This window comes from Clarias gariepinus, chromosome 11 (genome assembly GCF_024256425.1).
Source record: "Clarias gariepinus isolate MV-2021 ecotype Netherlands chromosome 11, CGAR_prim_01v2, whole genome shotgun sequence".
NCBI classification, from domain to species: domain Eukaryota; kingdom Metazoa; phylum Chordata; class Actinopteri; order Siluriformes; family Clariidae; genus Clarias; species Clarias gariepinus.
The window spans coordinates 6,225,034-6,245,447 of record NC_071110.1 but is presented as its reverse complement, the minus strand read 5'-3'; the positions used below and the strand labels follow the sequence as shown (position 1 = coordinate 6,245,447).

Sequence of the window (20,414 nt, the reverse complement as noted above, 5' to 3'; positions counted from 1 at the left end):
TCACAACTACCAGTGTGTTTTTGGGCAGTGAAAGGAAACTGGAGAATTTGGAAGAACGCCAATCCAACTTTGAAAAGGAACTTAAGATTTTGTTTTATATGGTGAACAGATGGCGAACCTAAAATTGAATATCCCATAATAATAAAACAATATTTTTCATTTTTGACATTATATTTACATTTTTACGTAGTTAACATTTTATACTATTATTTCATACTTTTAAAGATCCCTTAAGCCCTATTGCAATCATTTTAATACATTGTTTTTTTGTTTGTTTGTTTGTTTGTTTGTTTTTTAATTATAATAGTCCATACAGTACACAGGCACTCGCATGGCAGACGTCTGACATAACCTGTGATTGATGACAAATATAATTTTATAAAATGTGTTTTTGTTTAACAAAGAAAGTGTGATAATTCTCTATAAAGTATTTTTTGGGACACATTTATTTAACATTTATGGAAGGATTCTTAGCACTTTGGAACAGTTTGGTCAAGATTCCTAGCATGAAGTTTTCTTGAGGACAGAGAAGTTTATGCTTTACAGTTTCTTGGAAAAAAAAATGACTAAATGTGATTAATTGAACAATGGTTAACCTCTCATGGCTATAATCAAAGTGAGAAAAGGGACTAGACTATTAGCGTTTATAATACCTTTCTGTATAGTCTGTAATTCAACCTTGACTTTAAAATTCTTATCAATTTACTGTAATATTCTATTCCGATACAGTGCAATTTATTTCTCACATGGAAAAACTTCTTTTCAGTAAAACTTCATTTAGGGACGTAAGGCATTTTACTGCATATCATACTGTGTATGGCCGTGTATATAACAAATACAATTTTTATTAAGAGCACAAGGATTAAAATTCCACAAGAAGACAGAAAAAATATCTACATAAAGTAATGTAAATCAGTAAGGAAAGATCTAACTGTCGAAAGTGTTAAAAAAAGCTGACCGATTGTTAGTGAGAAAATATGATGAATAAATCTGACGTCAATTATACAAAAGATGTCAATCTTGTGTACCAGTCAGGGATGATGGATGCAAAGTCAGCGTTATCCACTGTAGCTCTACTGAAGTCGAAGCACGATGTGACAAATGAATCGGTGTCGATGCAGAGGAGGACGAGACATAGCCGACAAGTATGAGTTTATGTTGACATGGAACACCGAGTGTGAGTTGTTCGGCTAGACTGAGAGGGAGGCTTCACGTAGCGAGAGCTGATGGATGGGACTCTTCCATCAGCCACCAGGGGTCTTGTAGGTGTCTGTCAACACTAGCAAACATGGTGGCACATGCGTACACTGACACGGCCACACGCTCCTGTAGCACATGCTATCAATAACCGATGTATAGTGTCATGCGTCTGTCAGACTTCTAGACCAGGAAAATACATCAAATGTGATAGGTAGGAAAAAAAACAACAACAACAAAAAACAAGATTAGGACGTTCTGTAATGCCGTCACTATCTTTTGAAATGTCCTTAAAAAGCATCATGTTTATTGGTATATTAATCCAAAAATGTTACAGACGTAATGTGGTTCTGCCACAACTTGTCATATGAAATTCATTTCTGGTTCCATTTTGGTTTAAATACTGTATATTGTATCAACTTGCACCTTTTCTCATATTGTGTGATGTTTTCCTGTAAATAGAGCTATAACAGGTGAATGAAGGATCAAATGTAATAAAAGTATAATATACAGTGATATAATGTTATAAGGCATGGTGTGATGAACCACAGTTGCTGTAACCGCCACATCTTAAAGATCTTTATTATTCTTATACCACAGGAACCTGCCGTTACTTAACACGTTTTCTTTATTACAAAAGTGACATCATACATTTAAACCGTCACACTTGCGGAATTCCAGCAAAACCACCATTTCTTCAACAGGATTAGCATCTGTCTCTCTCTCTCTCTCTCTCTCTCTCTCTCTTTCTTTTTCTCTTTCTCCCTTTCGACGTTAATAAGACGAAACAAAATGCGGCTTGTCATGCTACAGAGAAACCACAACGTGTAAACTCTTCTGTGCTGAAGATTTTCCGGTGTAAAAAAAAAAACATTGCAAACTAGCAGCATTAGTTTTGACTGCTAGTGTATTCTTGCATACATGTTTAAAAAAAAAATCACTATAACAGTTACAGTGCATATATTCTTTCTCTTTTTATCTCTTTATATGGACCGTTCATCAAACAAGTCAAATCAATAAAAAATGATACAAAAGGAAAAAAAAAATCATACTTGCTCCATGTATAGCAAATTTCTATCCATGTTTTAGTCGAATTATTAAAACCATATTAAGATGTCGGGGGGTGGGGGGGGTGAGATATCAGATCAGCTAGCCAAAACGAGAACGTTCTCCGCGCTATTTGACTGTCATCTGCGTTTCATTATTTCATCTGCCATTTGTATGCTGCTTTAGATACATTTTCAATGGTATTGTTAAAAACCCTATGATGCTACCAGTACAAAAGAACGATGGAAAGTTGCCCAAACTTGGTCATGTCATTCCAACACGGCCATATGATTCTTCATCGTGCCTCATCACAGGTCTGACCTCTGCACCACCGGACCCTTTTGCCAGAGCCGCCTTGGACACATTTGGCAACCATTAAACGTCAGTCACCGCTGCTTTACGCCGCAGTCTATCAAGTAACAACCGACTCGCATTATAGCTATTTTAGGTTAGGCTCAGGAACAGGGGTCAGGACGTCTGCTCAAATAAAGTAATCTGATCCAAAGATCTGAGAAACAGGCAGCCATGTGGAACACATCACTGTGTTCTTGCCAGACAGCGCAGTCATGAGGATGGGGAGAAAAACAGAGACAGGAATTTCTGCAAAGAGTCACATTCAAATCGCTAGCAATCATGACCCAGAAATCAAGAGCAATAGAAAACATCTACATAGGGTTTTTTATTGTTGTTTTTTTTTTTTCCTTCGGAGAAAGCAAGAGCTCCAATGATAAAATATCCACGTGTGAATAACTGTAGTAACAATGAGATCAATGTCAAGGGAAATTGTGCCAAATATGCCAATTATCCTGAAACGAAGCAGATGTTTTCTTGTTTCAACCTTGCAATTTAACACGATGAGAAACTCCTCGTTCTCCAGGCCGCCTGACTCCACGGCATCACCTCTGGAGGGTGAGATCTAAAACGAAAGCTCAGTGGAGGTTATCTGTCGGACACATCCCTCTGGACCATCCGACATGCCAATACTCTGATCATCACACCTTTGCAGGAATAAAAACAGGCACTATCACTATCAGGAATCTGAAACCTTTCTCTGGCAGTTAATTACATGAATCCACGTTAAGCTGCTGTTTAATAGACTTTAAGAGACATCTTGCTTCATGTATATGACTGCATACCCCAAAGCTACACATCTTATCCGAAATCGCTTTTAATGTATATCCATGCGAGATGGCTTCCACGTGTATCCTGCATAACTCAGTGTTAGTATCAGACCATACACGTACCTGGGTCTCAAATCACACACTTATGTGCTATTCTAAACCATTTCTGAGTATAAACACCAATCATGAAACCAATTTTCCTGCAAAACAGTTGGTGTTGGAATTTTAACAAACATCTCGTGTTGCGTATAAACGTAACGTTCTAATCTTCTTGATCTTCTAGATCATCATATATTTACATTGTACATATACAACATTTGGCACAAGGTGGTACAGTATGATGGTACAGAGGATAGTGTTGTGGCCTCTCAGTTCCAAGCTTCCTGGCTTCAATCCTGGCTCGGATTACTGTTCATTTGGAGTTTCACATGTTCCACATATACAGCACATGAGGGGTTCCTCCAGGATTTCTCACAAAAAACCTAAGCATTGTTGAATTGCTGACTCTAAATTGTCCCTGGGCATTAATGAATGTGGTTACTGGAATGGATTGACATCCCATCCAGTGTGTATTTCCACCTTACTTCGAGTGTTTGTGGGACAGGTATCATGACTTGTTCAGGATAAAGTATTTGCTGACGAAAGACTCCACCACCTTTCCATTCTGCCCTGAGGAATGGTGCATCAAATCAACAGCTTATGACAACAACCACAGAAAGGGCAATAGGTTTAACCGCCACTCTTCTGCCATTGTGTCTTATAAAAAAGTTGACATGAAATCTTGAACATGTTGACCTAAATGTGGACTCGAAAACCTGCCAGACAGAGAAGTTTCTGTCTTATCCTAACTCTCTTTAATATTGCATTTAATCATTCACATGATCTCTGGAAAATGCTAAAACAATTCAGTTCTTATAGCAGCTGTTGTGCATACTCAATCAAGTGTTATCATTCGTTGACTTTTGGTATAGTAGTCCATGGTATATGGCTATAAGTTTGTGGAGACTTGAGTGTAACACTCCTACGTTCTTTTTGAAAATCCTTCTCCATGATTATTCCCCCATTGCCACTCTTCTGAGAAGGCGTTCGACTAGATTTTGGAGTGTGGGTAGGTGGGAGGGGGGGGTTGCGCTTGGACTTCATTCAGCTGGTGAGGTCAGATGCTGAATTTGACGAAGAGGGCCTAGGGAGCGGTCGGCTTTCTAGGTTATCCAAAAGTTGTTCGGTGGTGTTGAGTTCAGGGTTCTGTGCAGGCTACTCAAGTTCTTTCACTCCAACCTTGGCAAAACATGTCTTCATGGAGCTCACTTTGTGCACAGTGGCATTGTTAGCCTGGAACTTTTTGAGTTGCAGTAAATGTAAATTGTAATTCTACAGCAGACAAAGACATTCCATATAACTGTGTGACAACAAAGCTTTGGCCAGATTGTGTATCTCAGGAACACTTCAGACATGAGCCTGAAATATACACAGTGGATGGGATGCCAGGCCACCCATATACAGTATGCACCAAAATATACAGTACTGAAACATTTGCGTTTGTCACCAGGGCAAGGCTCCAGACACCCAATATGTTCCCAATAGTGAAAAGAAAGTTGTGTTGTGCAGTTGTTATTAGAAATTGGCCCCTTAACGGAGGAAAAAGTATTCATAGTTGAGCATTATTTCCACCTACGTATATGGAAGTGGTCGTACTGGGGACCAAGTTTTAAAAAAAGGTGGCAGAGCACATTCCTTCCCATAGCCGTCCCATTCCCCTGATCTTACACCACCTGATGCCTACTTGTGGGGAATGTTAAAGTGTGAAGTGTGAAGATCCGCATGCCTGCATTACGCCAACCAAGTACAAACGCTAATCCAATGTACAACATTTGACTCTGCAACTATCCAAAGAACCATTTTATGTTCTAAAAGGGATGAATCACTGACCACAGTCACCACAGTCTACAAGATAGCATTTCTTTTAAGAACATCTTTTGCTATTTGGAGACAATATCGTACTGCATTTATTTATTCATTTTCAGGAAAATGCTTGGTCAAGGTCATAATGGATCTAGAGCTTGTCCTGAGAAGATGGGTTAAAAAAAATGGGCACCAACTCTGGATGGAATATGAGTCTGTCACCATGCAAACTCATGTACACCAAAGACAAGAAGAACAGCTTATTTTGTTCTTAGCTTATTTGGTCACAGGAAAGCAGGGGACCCAGAAAGAACGTGCAAATCAACACACACATAGTAACTTAAGCTCAGAATCAAATCAGGGAGCCTTGAGCTCATATGCTTCCACGACAGAATATTTCTCTTAAAGAACAGAATAGAATAATGGATTTGTAGAGTAGGTTGTAATAATAATAATAATAATAATAATAATAATAATAATAATAAAATAATAATAATAATAATATATTTATTTTAATGCAGTCCATATTTATGGAGCCTCTATAGACCTGCAAATCTACAAATTTAGAACCAGCATTTGGAAGATAATTAACAGCCAGTACAAAGGCATCTGCTGCACCAGCTTTGTTTCGTGAACATATACACTCTCATACGCAGCTCCTTCTGTATAATAGTCAATTACGGCATTAAACTCTAAAGGCTAATTTTACTGACTGCCTTGCAGACTAAAGTACAGCCATGATCCAAATGGATTTTTAACAGGCATCCAGGGACTAAAGAACGAGATAATAATCACTACAGAGACACAATTATAGAAGATATAGAAAAAAATGCTTAAATATTATTATTATATTTCTGTAAGATATGCAGATGTTTTGTGCAGATGCAAACACAAAACCTACATGACGTCATGTAAGATGATGCAAAATTTATTTATTTAAAATCATAAGGAAAACTAGAATATTACAGTATGAATACTTAAAGTGTAATTTCTTTAATATGTGCAGATTATAGATTGAATACTAAAGCTAATATTTAGACAATACATGAATATTAGTGGTAAGTCTAAACACGCTTAAAAGGTACAGATTATGCTGTGATGAGTATAATACAGTATATTCTTTTTTTGTAATTCACTTTCTTATATTCAGATACTGTATATTTCATTTAAGTATATAATCACCTTAGGTATGGATTTTATGAAACCTTATCTTATAAGAAATTATCCGATATCAGAAACGATGTACGAATGCCTAACCTTTTCTTTAGAATTTCTTTCTTGTAGTGTAGAACCATATTTATTTTCTTTCTCCCCCGTTTTTCTTTTGGACCCCAGGGAGCCCCAGGCTAATGAATACATGAGAGAATACTGAGCTGCAGTAATTAGTCAGGAATTTCTTTAATGAAGAAAATGAACAGCTCATGTCAATTGAGATTATTTTGAAATGTAGGCCAACAGAGGTAGAGTAACTACGGCTAAATCTGAGTAAAAAGAAAGCCTAGTAGCTCCAGAACCCGAAGACGTTAACATTAGCTTAAGGTGTAGCTGGCCTGGATGCTGATTTCGAATCTGAAGCATGTTATAAACGCTCCAATCATGTCTCCAGTCCAGCATGTGTTGATCAGCAATGCATAATGCGATACATGTGTTCCAACAACATGATCAATCTCTCACCCTGTCTCATACAAGTGCACTTATAGCTCTTTTTTTATGCTAGCAAAAGATTTTTTTTAACTATGCATAATCCACATGCTGTCATGTGTACTTCTCATGTTAATATCGCTACGAATTCGTGTTATGATCTGTGTTTCTACAGCTGGTCACTGACGGATGTTTGATTTCGTACCATTTGGATTCGACGGCAGCCTGAGGGATTGCCGTCCGTTTGACATCCTGACATTTTAATGCCATTATTGCAGTGCTTAATGTTGACGCCGTGGCCGCACCTGTCAGAAGAGAGCGAATCAATAACCTGGAGCTGAAGCACAGCCTGAATCTGTGAGATAGCAACATCCAGGTTCATACCTCTGTGTGTCTGAGAGGGCCATCGTCGGTCTGTAGGATGGGATCAGTGTCAGTCCACAGAGCCCAAACCTGGCCTGAATATCATAGGTAAATACATTCTCGACTTATTTCCTAATTATTTCTAAATATCCTAATCAGAAAGTGCAAGTTTTAGGTAAATTACAAATGACTTATGATAAAAGATGCATGAAATGTGTGTAGTGCCAATACTTTTGAAAAGGCCTATTGACCGCCCCCCCCCCAAAAAAAAAAACAAACAAACAAAAAAACAACAACAACAAAGAAACAATTAAGTAGCTCACAATATATCATTTAAAGTGTATTATATACTAAATAAATAAATAAATAAGAAAGAAAGAAAAAAAATCTATTTGTTTATTCCATATTTTGAATAAATTTGAATTTCTAACCATAAAAAATCTTTTTCCATTAGTAATCTGAATTATTTTGCTTTTAATAATGCGTTCACCAATTTTATAATATACAGTATATTCAATTAGATTGTCTTGTTCTTTATCAGATTTTTTAACTTTTATTCAGTACAAGTATTTATGTATTAATTTCTAAATATAAAAACAGGTATTTTATATATAAAATATTTAAAATAATAGTACATAAAATTATTATTTCTTTCACACATACAATATATAGCAATATTCACATGATTTACCCTTAAAAAAAATTCAAATAATTTGAATAATGTGAATAATGTAACACCTTTTTTGACCTCATGACAAACACAATGATAACAAACAACTAATGAAAGTGAATTATTTCTCTTAAGAGGCTAATAAACCTATCGCTTCACTCGGGATGGTGGACATTCTTTTCCGGAAAGGGAGCAGAGATGAAACAAAGATAATTGTCATTGTGTGTAAAGTAGCAGGAAATGATAAAAAGCAGAGCTTCCTCCATATTGTTTGATAATTAGCCCCCCTGGTCCGTGAGTGATTTGCATAGTGGTCACTTGACAAATAAAGGCAGTCCTGGAAGTGACAGTATATAAATGACTTGTTTTGCAGACAGCAGATGGTGGGTATCGGAGGGAGAGAGAGAGAGAGAAAGAGAGAGAGAGAGAGAGAGAGAGAGAGAGAGAGAGCACGGCGGGTGGTGGAGGGGAAAACACTCTGCCTACCAGCTGCTGCTGTCTCTGAATCACATCCGCTAACACAATTAAGCTGTACACAAACTTCACGGTGCGGGTGCGGGTATTGATCATGCCGATCCATACCTTTTGGACATTGTAGAGGAATATTAACTTATAAATGATCATAGAGATTCTGTTCAGTGTATCTAACACCGTGAAGAGAGAAGCTATTACTTTAATAGAGCAAAGACGCGAATAATAAAAAACAACAACAACACAGGCATAAACAGCAGTTCTAAAAAATATTTAGCATCTACCGTATCATAATGCTTTATATTCATTTTTCTCAAAAATTAACAATGCAATTTAAGGCATATTAGATTATATACAGTAAAATGTGTGAATTTCGGTTATTTGATTATGATGTTAGAATATATGAAAATAATCGTGATGTGACCGGATTCAATGTGGTGTGGTGTTACTATTGCCACATAGAAGTGTATTATGTTTTAAAAAAGTGATATATTTCTCTATATACAATACCAGCAATTTTATTTCATTTTTTTATATCCATTTACAGTTACTCATCTCCCAATTTTCTCCCTAATTAAGTCATGTCCAATTCCCATCCATCATATTATGGCACTCCCATCAGCACCAGCTACCAACCAGCGAGGGCGTAGGCTACCATGTGCTTCCTCTAATGCCGTGAAGTGCCGACCTCATCTTTTCAAACTGTTAGGGAGCGCAACTGTTAGGACACTGCTATGCGAACCCTTCTGCTTGTGTCAGCTCACAGATGACCGTGATTGGTTACTGTCGCTATGATTGGATATAGGAGTCTGAGTATAAAACCCATCCCGTAATACACTTCTGTGTGGAAACAGTAACACCACATTAAGTCTGGTTACATCACACCATCCTGTCGTTGATTATTTCCTTATATGCTAAGAGCCACTCTGCTCTCTCTCTCTTTCTCTCTCTCTCTCTCTCTCTCTCTAAGCCCTCAGCTATAGATGACACAATCTCCGGATGATAGTGGCATGGACTTCATCTCTAAGCCACTCAGGAGCTTGACCTGCTTGTGGTAACATTAACCATTCTCCTACCTTTTCTCTCTTGGAGTTTGATACTGAGAACATTAACAAAACTACTTTATCCTGGACGTTCCTATGATGAAAAAATCCAACTTTTGAATAGACTTTTTTTTTTGTATACAAAGTGTACGAGTCATCAGGCTGCTCTCATCTCAGCATAACGCACAATCAAGACACACCTAATGTGATACTGTAACTTTTAGGACATTCCTGCAATACAACTTAATCATACTGAGATTTCACCAGGTTCCACTGGACATTACGGAAATCAGAATATCAAAACTATATGAAATGAAATAAGGGTTAAAGTAAATTCGGATAAACAACTTGAGCTACCAAAGTAAAGGAAATCATATAACGGTTGTGCATGCAGTTGGATGTCTTTTAGTGGGACAGTAAATTAATGTTATATATTAATGTAAATGGTTCATGATAGTCCAATATTTGCAATATAGTATTTAAGATATCAATTTTCTAGAGAATTCAGGATCCATCACTACTGAAAAATTCATTATACAACAGTTACCTCTATCTGGGTAATTTGATTGGATGAGTGATGATAATAGACGGTAACAGCACCGGGACATTTTACTATATGCATCACTCTGTGCCAAAGGTGTTCTAACAATTGTTATTTACGCTGTCGTGCTGCATGTATTAAAGTAGGTCTGTATGGTCCGCAGGACTGGAAACACAAGAGAGCAGGTGCGTACTGTCCCAAAACCCACATTCAAAACCAGTTCGTTTCAGCAAGAAAATGTCTGATAATGTCACAGCATGTCATCTTAAACCACACTTTGTCTAATGAATAACTGCCTCTTAGTCGTTCCAAGTGTCTAAACATCTCCCACCCCTAATCAAGGGCACTACTTGATGTGTGGAACAATTGATTGTACAACACAAATATTGCACTAGCTTCTCATTTAACACTATTTGGGATTCAACCCCAAAACATGGAAACTAGCTGATATTCTAAAGTGAAAATATAAAGTAATTATTGCAAGATTCTCCACCAACTCCATGATTTATTCTTTATATAGTATTGTTTAGAATTTCACTCTAGTTAGTCACTAACTGTTGGTTAGTTAGTGCCACCAGGCGGTGGAGTAAAGTAACTTATTAAATAAGCAAACAAATCTAAATCTAATGCTAATAATAAATGCCGTTTGTAGAACTGGTTGTATAAAAGCAGTATCACACTCGAGATTGTGCTGTTGTACCGAATGTCAACATGGCTATACAGTATTGTATGGTCAACACTCAGGCTGTGCTGATATCCGGCACAACAGCACTCCCTTTTGTGTGATATTGATTAAATATAGAGTAGTTCAAGGTTCCTCAGCAGAACAAATTAAAGAAAGATGAAACAGTATTTTATAAGTGAATGTAGGTACAGCAGCACCTATAGAATGGACTACATTACATCTCTGAATATCAGTTTACGTGTTTTGGACCCCTCAAAGGATTTCAAAAGGTTCTAAAAGCAGCATACAACAAAGTGTTATATTTTTTAAACATCACATTTTCTTGATCACTGTCTATTTGCACCAGGTTTGTATTTTCTCTTGATTATGTGTTGTTCTGGATTTTCTGTTTCCCATTGTCTTGATTGTGTTTTAATAAACTGTCTAGTGAAAGCTTAACCTGACGTAGTTCATGCTTCCAGCCCCGACAGTGTTTCATGTTGTGTTTGCACCGCGCTTATTAGAGAGAACTCCGCACCTGCAGCTGCTGTGCTTTTAATAAAGTGTGCAAGTGTGATCTCAAAGTTCAAAAGAAATTGCACAGACTTTTGAAAAAACCCACGGACAGTTCATCACACAAGAGTCATTTCGAATGCTCCTACATACCTGGTTACCATGGTTACGACCACTATGCATTTATAATGATGAGATGACTAAAAAGCTAAAGCTTTTGTCATGATGTCATGGCGTTCATGTACCTCACGCAGGAGCAGGTCAGAGGCGAGGCTGTCGAGGTTGACGAAGCCCTCGTAGGTCAGGTGGTGAAAGACATTGAGGGCGCGCACCGCCTCAGGGCCGCGCTGCTTGTAGCCGAAAATAAGGTCAATCCACTGGTGCAGCTGACACGAAACAAACTCGCTTTCCAGAGCCTGTAAACGAGAAGCAGCCAATTAAAGAGGAGAGACGCGAACACGACAGTGACATGAACGCACACTCATTTAAACACAAAAACACCGCACGTAGCAACACACAGAGAAAATCTGGATAATTTCAACCAAAAAACTATAATACACAGTTGAAAAGAAACTAAATCACTCACATAAGATTGGAAAATGGCAGTATTACAATGAATATTTAGGTTGCGGAGTTGGCCTTTTGGAGTTTCTTTTGAAATTAAGAAGACAAAACTGCATCTGGTCATGTTTTAGGGAAATGACAAAACTATTCAGTGTTTAAAAAAATTAGCAAATTTGCACATTTGCAAATTACTTTGAAGGTTAATACGAGAGGGTAAGTTTAAGATATGAAGTTTTCCTTAGATCATTTCTTACTTGTTAATCATAATTAGGACCAGAAGCTACGGTGGCCCTGGAGTGCAAAACAAATTAACAAAACTGAAAACAAAATAACAAAACCCAATACAAAATAACAAATTCAAAACCAAATTAACAAAACGGAAAACAAAATAACTAATATCTGACTGGCCGAGAAGTGCAATACAAATTAACAAAACGGAAAACAAATTATAAACCAAATAACAAAACCCAAACAAAATTTTTTTGGAGGGGGGGAGTTTTGTTGTTTTTGTTTTTGTTATTTTGTTTTCGGATTTGTTAATTTGGTTTTGAATTTGTTATTTGTTTTCCGTTTTGTTAATTTGTATTGCACTTCTCAGCCAGTCCGATACAAACCGGAAAAGGTAGGTATAGTTAGCGAATGAAATGCCCACCACTGATTGGACGAGACATCTGTCACTCAAGATATACAGGAAGTAGGAACTTATTTCTTTATCTTTGTTTCTTGCGTGTTCTGCTTCACTTTAAACTATGATGGCCGTGAAGTGCAAAAAAATTAACAAAACTGACTTCAGGGCCACCATAAGAACGCCATTTTTGAAATCACAATAATGTTTGCACATTCATACACACACAAATCTACCGCTACTACAGTACTTCCTGTATATCTTGAGTGACAGATGTCTCGTCCAATTAGCGGTGAGCATTTCATTCGCAATCTACCTTTTCCGGTTTGTATCGGACTGGCCGAGAAGTGCAATACAAATTAACAAAACAGAAAACAAATTAACAAATTCAAAACCTAATTAACAAATTCAAAACCTAATTAACAAATCCGAAAACAAAATAACAAAACCAAAAACAAAACCCCAAACCCCCCCCCCATTCTCCCCCCCCCCCTTCCAAAAAAATTTTTTTGGGTTTTGTTATTTGGTTTTTAAACTGTTTTTTGTTTCGTTAATTTGTATTGCACTTCTCGCCACTCAGATATTAGTTATTTTGTTTTCAGTTTTGTTAATTTGTTTTGCACTTCAGGGCCACCGTAAGAAGCACATCCAAGCACATATTACTATTTAACAAAAGAATACAGTATGTAAATGTTGAAAATTAAATTCATATTTGATTATTTTAGTATCTTCAGAAATAAGGATGCACATTATGACCATGTAGGGTTTGAAACGTTTAAGATGCAGCAAGTGCCGTTAGCATACACCCAAGTTTAGCGATTGTTCTATAGTAAACTATTTTAAAATGGCACTGAATGGGATAATAAATTGGCTTAATGCACAATTGTATTTACTACGTCTTTATATTAGGTCTCTGAAAGTATTATGCAGGATGGTAAGGTATTACGAAGGTATTATATACAACCTTTAAATATAATAAAACTGTACAGCCAGTAGAGTACTACTGTAATACCTACTGATGTCAAGATCAGCGTAAATATTTAGATTGTTCCACCAAATGTACTAATCTGCAACTGGTCAATACTATAAAGCCATATTTCATTGAAATTATCAAACCAGACTAAGTATTTCTGTATAATGGCCGGCTAAGACATTTAACACTAATGTAAGGCCAATTTACTGTCTACCTTGCGGGATAATGATCATAAAACAAAACAAAAAAAAAAGGTCTTGTACCAAATGGATTTTTTACAGCCATCCAGGGACTATACAGCGATACAATCATCACTAGAGAGAATTAATGAACGTTATACTGCAGAAATAATGCAGATTCTTTTCACAAAAGAAATAAACACCCACACAATCACGGTCACACAAACATACACACGCAACGTTGGAATTTAGAGCTTTCTTCCTGCATCAGGACTAGCGGCAGGCTGAGCTCCGGAGGGGGCTGTGCTAGCCTCGGGACATGTCAGTCCAATCGAAAGTGACACATGCAAAGATGGGAACGCTGAGAGAGAGAGAGAGAGAGAGAGAGAGAGAGAGAGAGAGCGCAAGAGAGAGACGAGAATGGATGGAGTAGGCTAGAGAGAAAATGGGCGGAGGGTAAAGTCATGGGGAAAGGAGGGATTAAACAAGAATGAAAGAGCAGCATGGAGAGATGGAGGACGAGACAAAGAGATCAAAGATGGAGGAGGAATAAGCACACTTCACATGAACGCTGATCTGTGTCCAAAAAAAAAAATTGCACATATTCACATTTTACAAATGTGATAAGATTTAGCTCGTGAAGTCATTCGAATATGTTTTTCAATGCAGTGCTCTGCCCATGAACATAACCTTAATCACTTCATTTTCATATACATGTACAGTACAGTAAATGCATGATAAAAAAATTTTCATACAACTTTTGAGATTTTGATGAAACTTCAAATGTTCCACGTGGTACATTACTTTTTTTTTTTCTTTTAATGATTAAGCTAGGAACCACATAAAGAAAAAAAAGTGTGGGTTTATACTGTAATTTTGTTCAATTTTAAATTGTTGTGTATTTTGCTATCACGTACTGTACATTAGACAACCTATAATATACAGTCAATGTATCACGTTCACCCTCAACAGTCAGCCTGTCATTTAAGTCTCATAGAGTATAGTATAATAATAATAATAATAACAACAACAACAACAACAACAACAACAACAATAATAATAATAATAATAATAACAATAATAATAATAATAATGCAGCTTTTCATGGTAATAAGTAACTAGTGCTGACACTGAAGGCTCCTTACAAAAATAATGGAAAATAAATAAATAAATAAACCATAAATTCTTTTTTTTTTTTTTTAAGAAAAAAGATTAATAAAGAAGTTGCAAAGAGTAACATTTTGACACTGGAGACTCTTACTATAAACAAAATAAACTAAAATTAATAAACGCCCATAGGTAACCAAATTAATTTCAAATCAATATTCCAAAGTTCCAAATTAATAATATAGTATATAATACAGTAATAAAGTTCATTAGAAATTACTATTTTGAAACTCAAACAGATAAACAATAATAAAGTAACTTTTAACTTTAAGTGTATTTTGTAAATAATTCCGCTCTACATATAAACGCAAAACACTGATTTCAGTTCCATGGACTAGTCATGACAAACGTTTCTTTTCGTTGTTGTTTAATGTTCCAGAAGTCATTTTTAATTCCCTCCACACTGAGTCATATATGTTTGGAAGTCTGATTTCCTGCGACGTAACGCTGCGCAGGCTGTGTGCAGACACGCTGACACGAGCGCTGAAAGACGAACAGTTTCCTGAGATTCTGTTGCTTACTGACATTTTGTTAATCATCCATGTTCTGAAAATGACCCGCTTTCCCACGAGGCACATCATTTCTCTCGATCTTTAAAGCAGGAACACAGACTGAGTTCAGGTTATTTCCTAAAAACGATGTCAAGTCTGCATGTGTGTGACACGTACTGTATAATACGTGAAAAACTTCTCGTTTTTTTTAAATACATTTACATTTATTTAATAATTTAATGAAATTGAATTAAAAAGAATGAAATTAAATGAAAATTCTGTCAAAATAATGTTTGTGAGAAAAGATTTTAGGATCTGTGGAGTGGTGTGATTAACTGTACAAAAATCATAACTCATTGTTATATATTACAATATAATTTATTATTATTACCTTAAAAAAGTTCATATTAAAAGTTCAATTTTAGATATTAGATATTTATTTTAAAATTAAGATTAAAAACATAGTTATGTCCAAAACATATTGTGTGTATGCCTGTGTGCATTTGCATGTGTGTGTGTGTGTGTGTGTGTGTGTATTTGTGTGTATTTTTGGAAGAAAAGTCCATTCTAGCACTGATCTGGTATTTCATCATGAAGCTTTGTCTTGGTAGGAAGCTTTAGCGCATACTGACAGCTGGATCTCAGCCCACATGTGTATTTTGTGTGTGTGTGTGTGTGTGTGTGTGTGTGTATGTGTGTGTGCAGTGAAAGAAAGGTCATTCCTACAAGACACATACACTCCATGACACACTCCAGTGTCAGGGCGACTGAAAAGGTCAAGTACGCTTCCCACAGTACACACACACACACACACACACACACAGAGACATGCTTTTCTAGGCAGCCTAGGTCAAAACACAGCATGACCCATCAGCTAAGTGCCCACTGGGACTGGTAAAGAAGAGACCGATTAAGTTGCATTTTTCCCCCCCCAAAAAAATAAATAAATTAAAAAGCTGAACCCCCACACCAACATTATTTTTTAAATAATCCAGTTCCAAACAAGATACAATCAGATAACATATGCAAAATTATAAATAGTTGATGCTTTGCTGCCGGCGCTTTTCAGAAATCGATTTTTATTCTCTATTATTCGTTCATTCATTTGCATAGCATCTTGAATATTCCTTATCAATTTTAAATAATTCAACTTATTCTATTCTGTCTTATCTCTATACCACTGCAGGAAAGTTCTTCACCTCCAAAATTTACTTTCTCTCCCTTTTCCACACACATACACACACACACACACGTACACATACACCAAGAGGCTGAGAGACCTGTCCACTGGAACCAAATCATGATTGATGAAGCTTGCATTAGTGTAACGTTATAGGGGACAGTGACTGGATCTGTCCTTCAGTGGCATCCCTGAGATCTGAGCTGGACTGCATTAGTATCGAGCTGTGCAGTCCATTAGCGTCCTCGGGAGGAGGCTGCAGCGGACACAGCAAATGCAGGGCGAGGCGGTGGGGGCAGAGCGGGCTGCAAATGGGGACAGAACTCCCAGACGTACAGCCTGGTTTCCTTTACTGCATGGGTTCTAAGCAGAACGTGCTCCTTCATGATTTCGATCGTTATATAGCCGGGAATGTGGCCAGATTCTACCTTCCCATATAAGGACACTTACTTACTTGTGTATAAACACAATGTAAAGGTTATAGTGTGTGTATACATGATAGCTGATGTGCTGGAATGGCTGAGTTGCATTACTAGTACATTTAATCATGTTTTAATATTAGGTATGACTGCTTCGTACCATGCTTGAATACGAATGCGCCGTCTCGCTGGACAGCTTTCACATTAGTGATATCGTTTCATACTCGAGGACGGAGCGCCTGGTTGAGTGGTGTGCATCTGGTTGGTTTGTGATCCACCAGTAAACACAAAGATGAAGGGTGGTACTGTACAACGAGTCGACCTTCACACTACTTCCTACTCCATCAGTTTCGGCAGCACAGCTCACAGCATGCGATCGGAGCGTGCTGCTCACGTATGAGATTTAGCAGGAGACAGGATGCACTGATATGTGCATTGCATTCTAAATTATTCTAAATGATCCACGGCATTTTGGTATAAAATCTGACTGAGCATGAACTGCCCTTGAAACCTTTTTTTTTTTTTTTTAAGTGGTCCTCAGGACGGTTCATTGATCCATGCCATACCATGGATACGGTACACAGTATTCACTCACTCTCACTCATCGTCTATCCCACTTAATCCTGTATTCAGGGTTGCGAGGACCTGGAGCCTATCCCTGGAGACTTAGGGCACGAGGCGTGTTAGACCTTGGACAGGGTGCCAATCCATCCTAGGGCACACACACACACACACATGCACACACTTACTCAATTTGGGAACGCCAGTTAGCCTATATCTTTGGACTGTGGGAGGAACCCGGAGTACCCGGAAGAAACCCACTAAGCACACAGAGATGGGAATCAAACCTGGCCGGGAATCCACCCTGGACCCTGGATGTGCAAGGCAATGTGCTATCCACTATACAACCATGATGCCCACAGCATTCACAAGATAACCCACCCAGGCATTATCTGTACCACTTATTAGAAACACAGCCATGAATAAAGATGGTACAAAAACACCCTCCAAGAGCAACTTCTCCCAACCATCCAAGAACAGCTTGGTGACAAACAATGCCTTTTCCAGCATGATGGAGCACCCCGTCGTGAGGTGAGGTGCAAAAGTAATAACTTAGTGGTTCGGGGAACAAAACATCAAAATTTTGCATCCATGGCCAGGAAACCCCCCAGATCTTAATCCCATTGAGAACTTGTGGTCAAGAGGGGGTGGGCAAACAAAACCCCACAAATTCTAACAAACTCCAAACATTGATTATGTAAGAATGAGCTGCCAACAGTCAGGATGTGGCCCAGACCTTGATTGACAGCATGCCAAGGTGAATTGCAGAGATCTTGAGTAAGAAGGGGAACCACTGCAATTATTGGCTCTGTGCAAAAACTTAATTTAATTGTCAATACCAATCTTTGACACTCATGAAAGTCTTGTAATTATACTTCAGTATACCATAGTAACATCTGACAAAAAGATATAAAAACAGTGAAGCAGCAGACTTCGTGAAAATTAATATATTGCGATGACTTGAACTAATATATTGTGGCCATGGCAGTGGGAACATGGGGAGCCTGAAGTCAACCGCAGGAAACCCTGGGCACAAGCACACACACAGTCACACACCAAATCAGACCCTAAAGGCAATTAGGAAATGCCAATCACCCTAGAACACATGTTTCTGGACAGTAGGAGGAAACCGGAGTACCCAGAGGAAACCCACACTCAGGACCCGAGTTGTGAGATGGCAGTGCGAACTAATAACCCACCGTGCCGCCTGTCCGTGAACATACATTCCTACTGTATGTTACAACTGATTTTGTGCCTATTTTTCAACATGCAAATGTAATTACAAAGAAAATCAGCCATGAAGTTGAAGTTCTAGTTCACTTTTGGCCGACAAAACCATTTACACAAGACTTTACCAAGATTAATAAATAAGCCTTTTGGATGTTATCACTCATATCTGTTGTAACAACGTAACGCCAACAGGTCTGTTCAGGCAAACATCATTGGTGTTTCATCAGGTGTTCAAAATCAGTCATAATTAGAGGAGACATTCTGTTCCACATGGCTGAATATTTGTGCAGTCTAAGTCTGGATGGATTTCTCACCATTCTGTTGATCCTCACAAAGTCCTCAGGCGTCTTGGCCCAGGCAGGAAGCTCTACATCACACACCGGGGCGCCGTCATCCCTGTCCCCCAGACCGTAGCCGTTACTGTTCACAAACATCTCCGGCAGGTAGTAGAACTCCGGGATCAGCTCCTAGCAGCAGATTGAGACAGGCAAGGTGGGGGAACAGTAGAAGAGTTTTGCTGCGTGTTTATTTTCACTACTTAATAAAGTCATGGCTGATTATAAGGACAATGCTTGATGCTTTTCTACCTTCATGTACAACTTTTCTAAACTTCAAAATGGGAGCATTCATGTTGACCACATTTCAAGTAGCTACTGAAAGAGCCTCCAGATGAGCGGTTTAAGACTTGGCAGTGAGTTGTAAAAAAAAAACAGCACTTAGGGGAAGGGGAAAGAGTAAGAAAATAAGCAGAAGAGATGAGGGGTAAGCTGCAGTTATTTCCTGTCTAAGTGCTGGGCTGGATGTGTTATGTTTGTGGGGTCAGGAGGTGGCTTGGGTTTCTCGAGTACCACATGGGCTTAGGATGGAGACAGAGAAAGTGGAGCAGAACTTCCCCACTGCTCCCATGTGTGATTTCAACCTGGCAGTGAGTGCAAACGAAAGCGCTAGCTCAAACAAGCTGACACTTTGGAGATCTATTTAAGGATAATTTGTTAAAAATAAAAACTATAAAATAGCGCCAACTCCAAATATACAGTTTTTTTTTTAAGGTGAGCTTCAAAGCGTAGAAATGTTAGTTTCCATAAATACCTTTTTTCTAAACTTTCCTACTAACTAAACTAAAACTAAAAGTTCATTTTTTTCTTTTAAATTCAAAAAGACAGTTTTTTACCAAAAGGTATTAAAATAAAGTTATTAAATCAGTGTAAAATTGCCCTGCATCTTTTTTTTATTTTTATTAAACACATAATTTAATTTATTCCATATTCACATATTTCACATCAAAGAAGAATAATTTTATCATAACTTTTTCATCTTATAGAAGACTTTATGAACTTGGTAAAAATGTATGATTAAAATACCCCATTTTCATACGTGAAATATTCACCTTTCTGCTGATTCTCTGAGTAATATTACACTTAGTGTTATTGCAATGTGACCATAAATTATCCCTAAAATAATAACCAAAAAAAAAAAGCCTGTGGTAGCTCATATTTAATTACAGGTAATGCAAGAATCATTGAAAAAGTATGTAGCTGGATTAAAAGCACTGATAGATATGATATCCTAACCCTAGGATAATCTATGGTCAGTAATTTAAAGCAGGAATTACATTTTACTAGACACCATGAACAGGACATGCTGTATGAGAAACTAGGACTTGGAATTCTAAACAACAGAGCTGAAATAGCCAAAGGTGAGACATAGACCAGGTGATCACATTAGGAATTAATCAATGTCCTGACAGAGACAGACACCGAGACCAAAACTCAAAACGAAAGCAATTAAACTTAAAAAAGAACTACTTTTTTTTCTTAATTACACATTGGGAATCATACTACAATCCGCATTA

At 37.6% G+C, this 20,414-nt stretch overlaps 1 protein-coding gene across 1 annotated transcript in view; it reads right to left on the bottom strand.

Moving 5' to 3' along the window:
• Positions 1-20,414, bottom strand: part of nbeab (neurobeachin b) — a 387,766-nt gene that overhangs the window by 26,771 nt on the left and 340,581 nt on the right. The window contains exons 47-48 of the mRNA XM_053507055.1: positions 18,877-19,029; positions 11,419-11,589 (exon numbers count right to left, since the gene is read on the bottom strand). Of these exons, the coding sequence (XP_053363030.1) occupies positions 11,419-11,589; positions 18,877-19,029 (324 nt within the window). The remainder of the gene's footprint in view (positions 1-11,418; positions 11,590-18,876; positions 19,030-20,414) is intronic.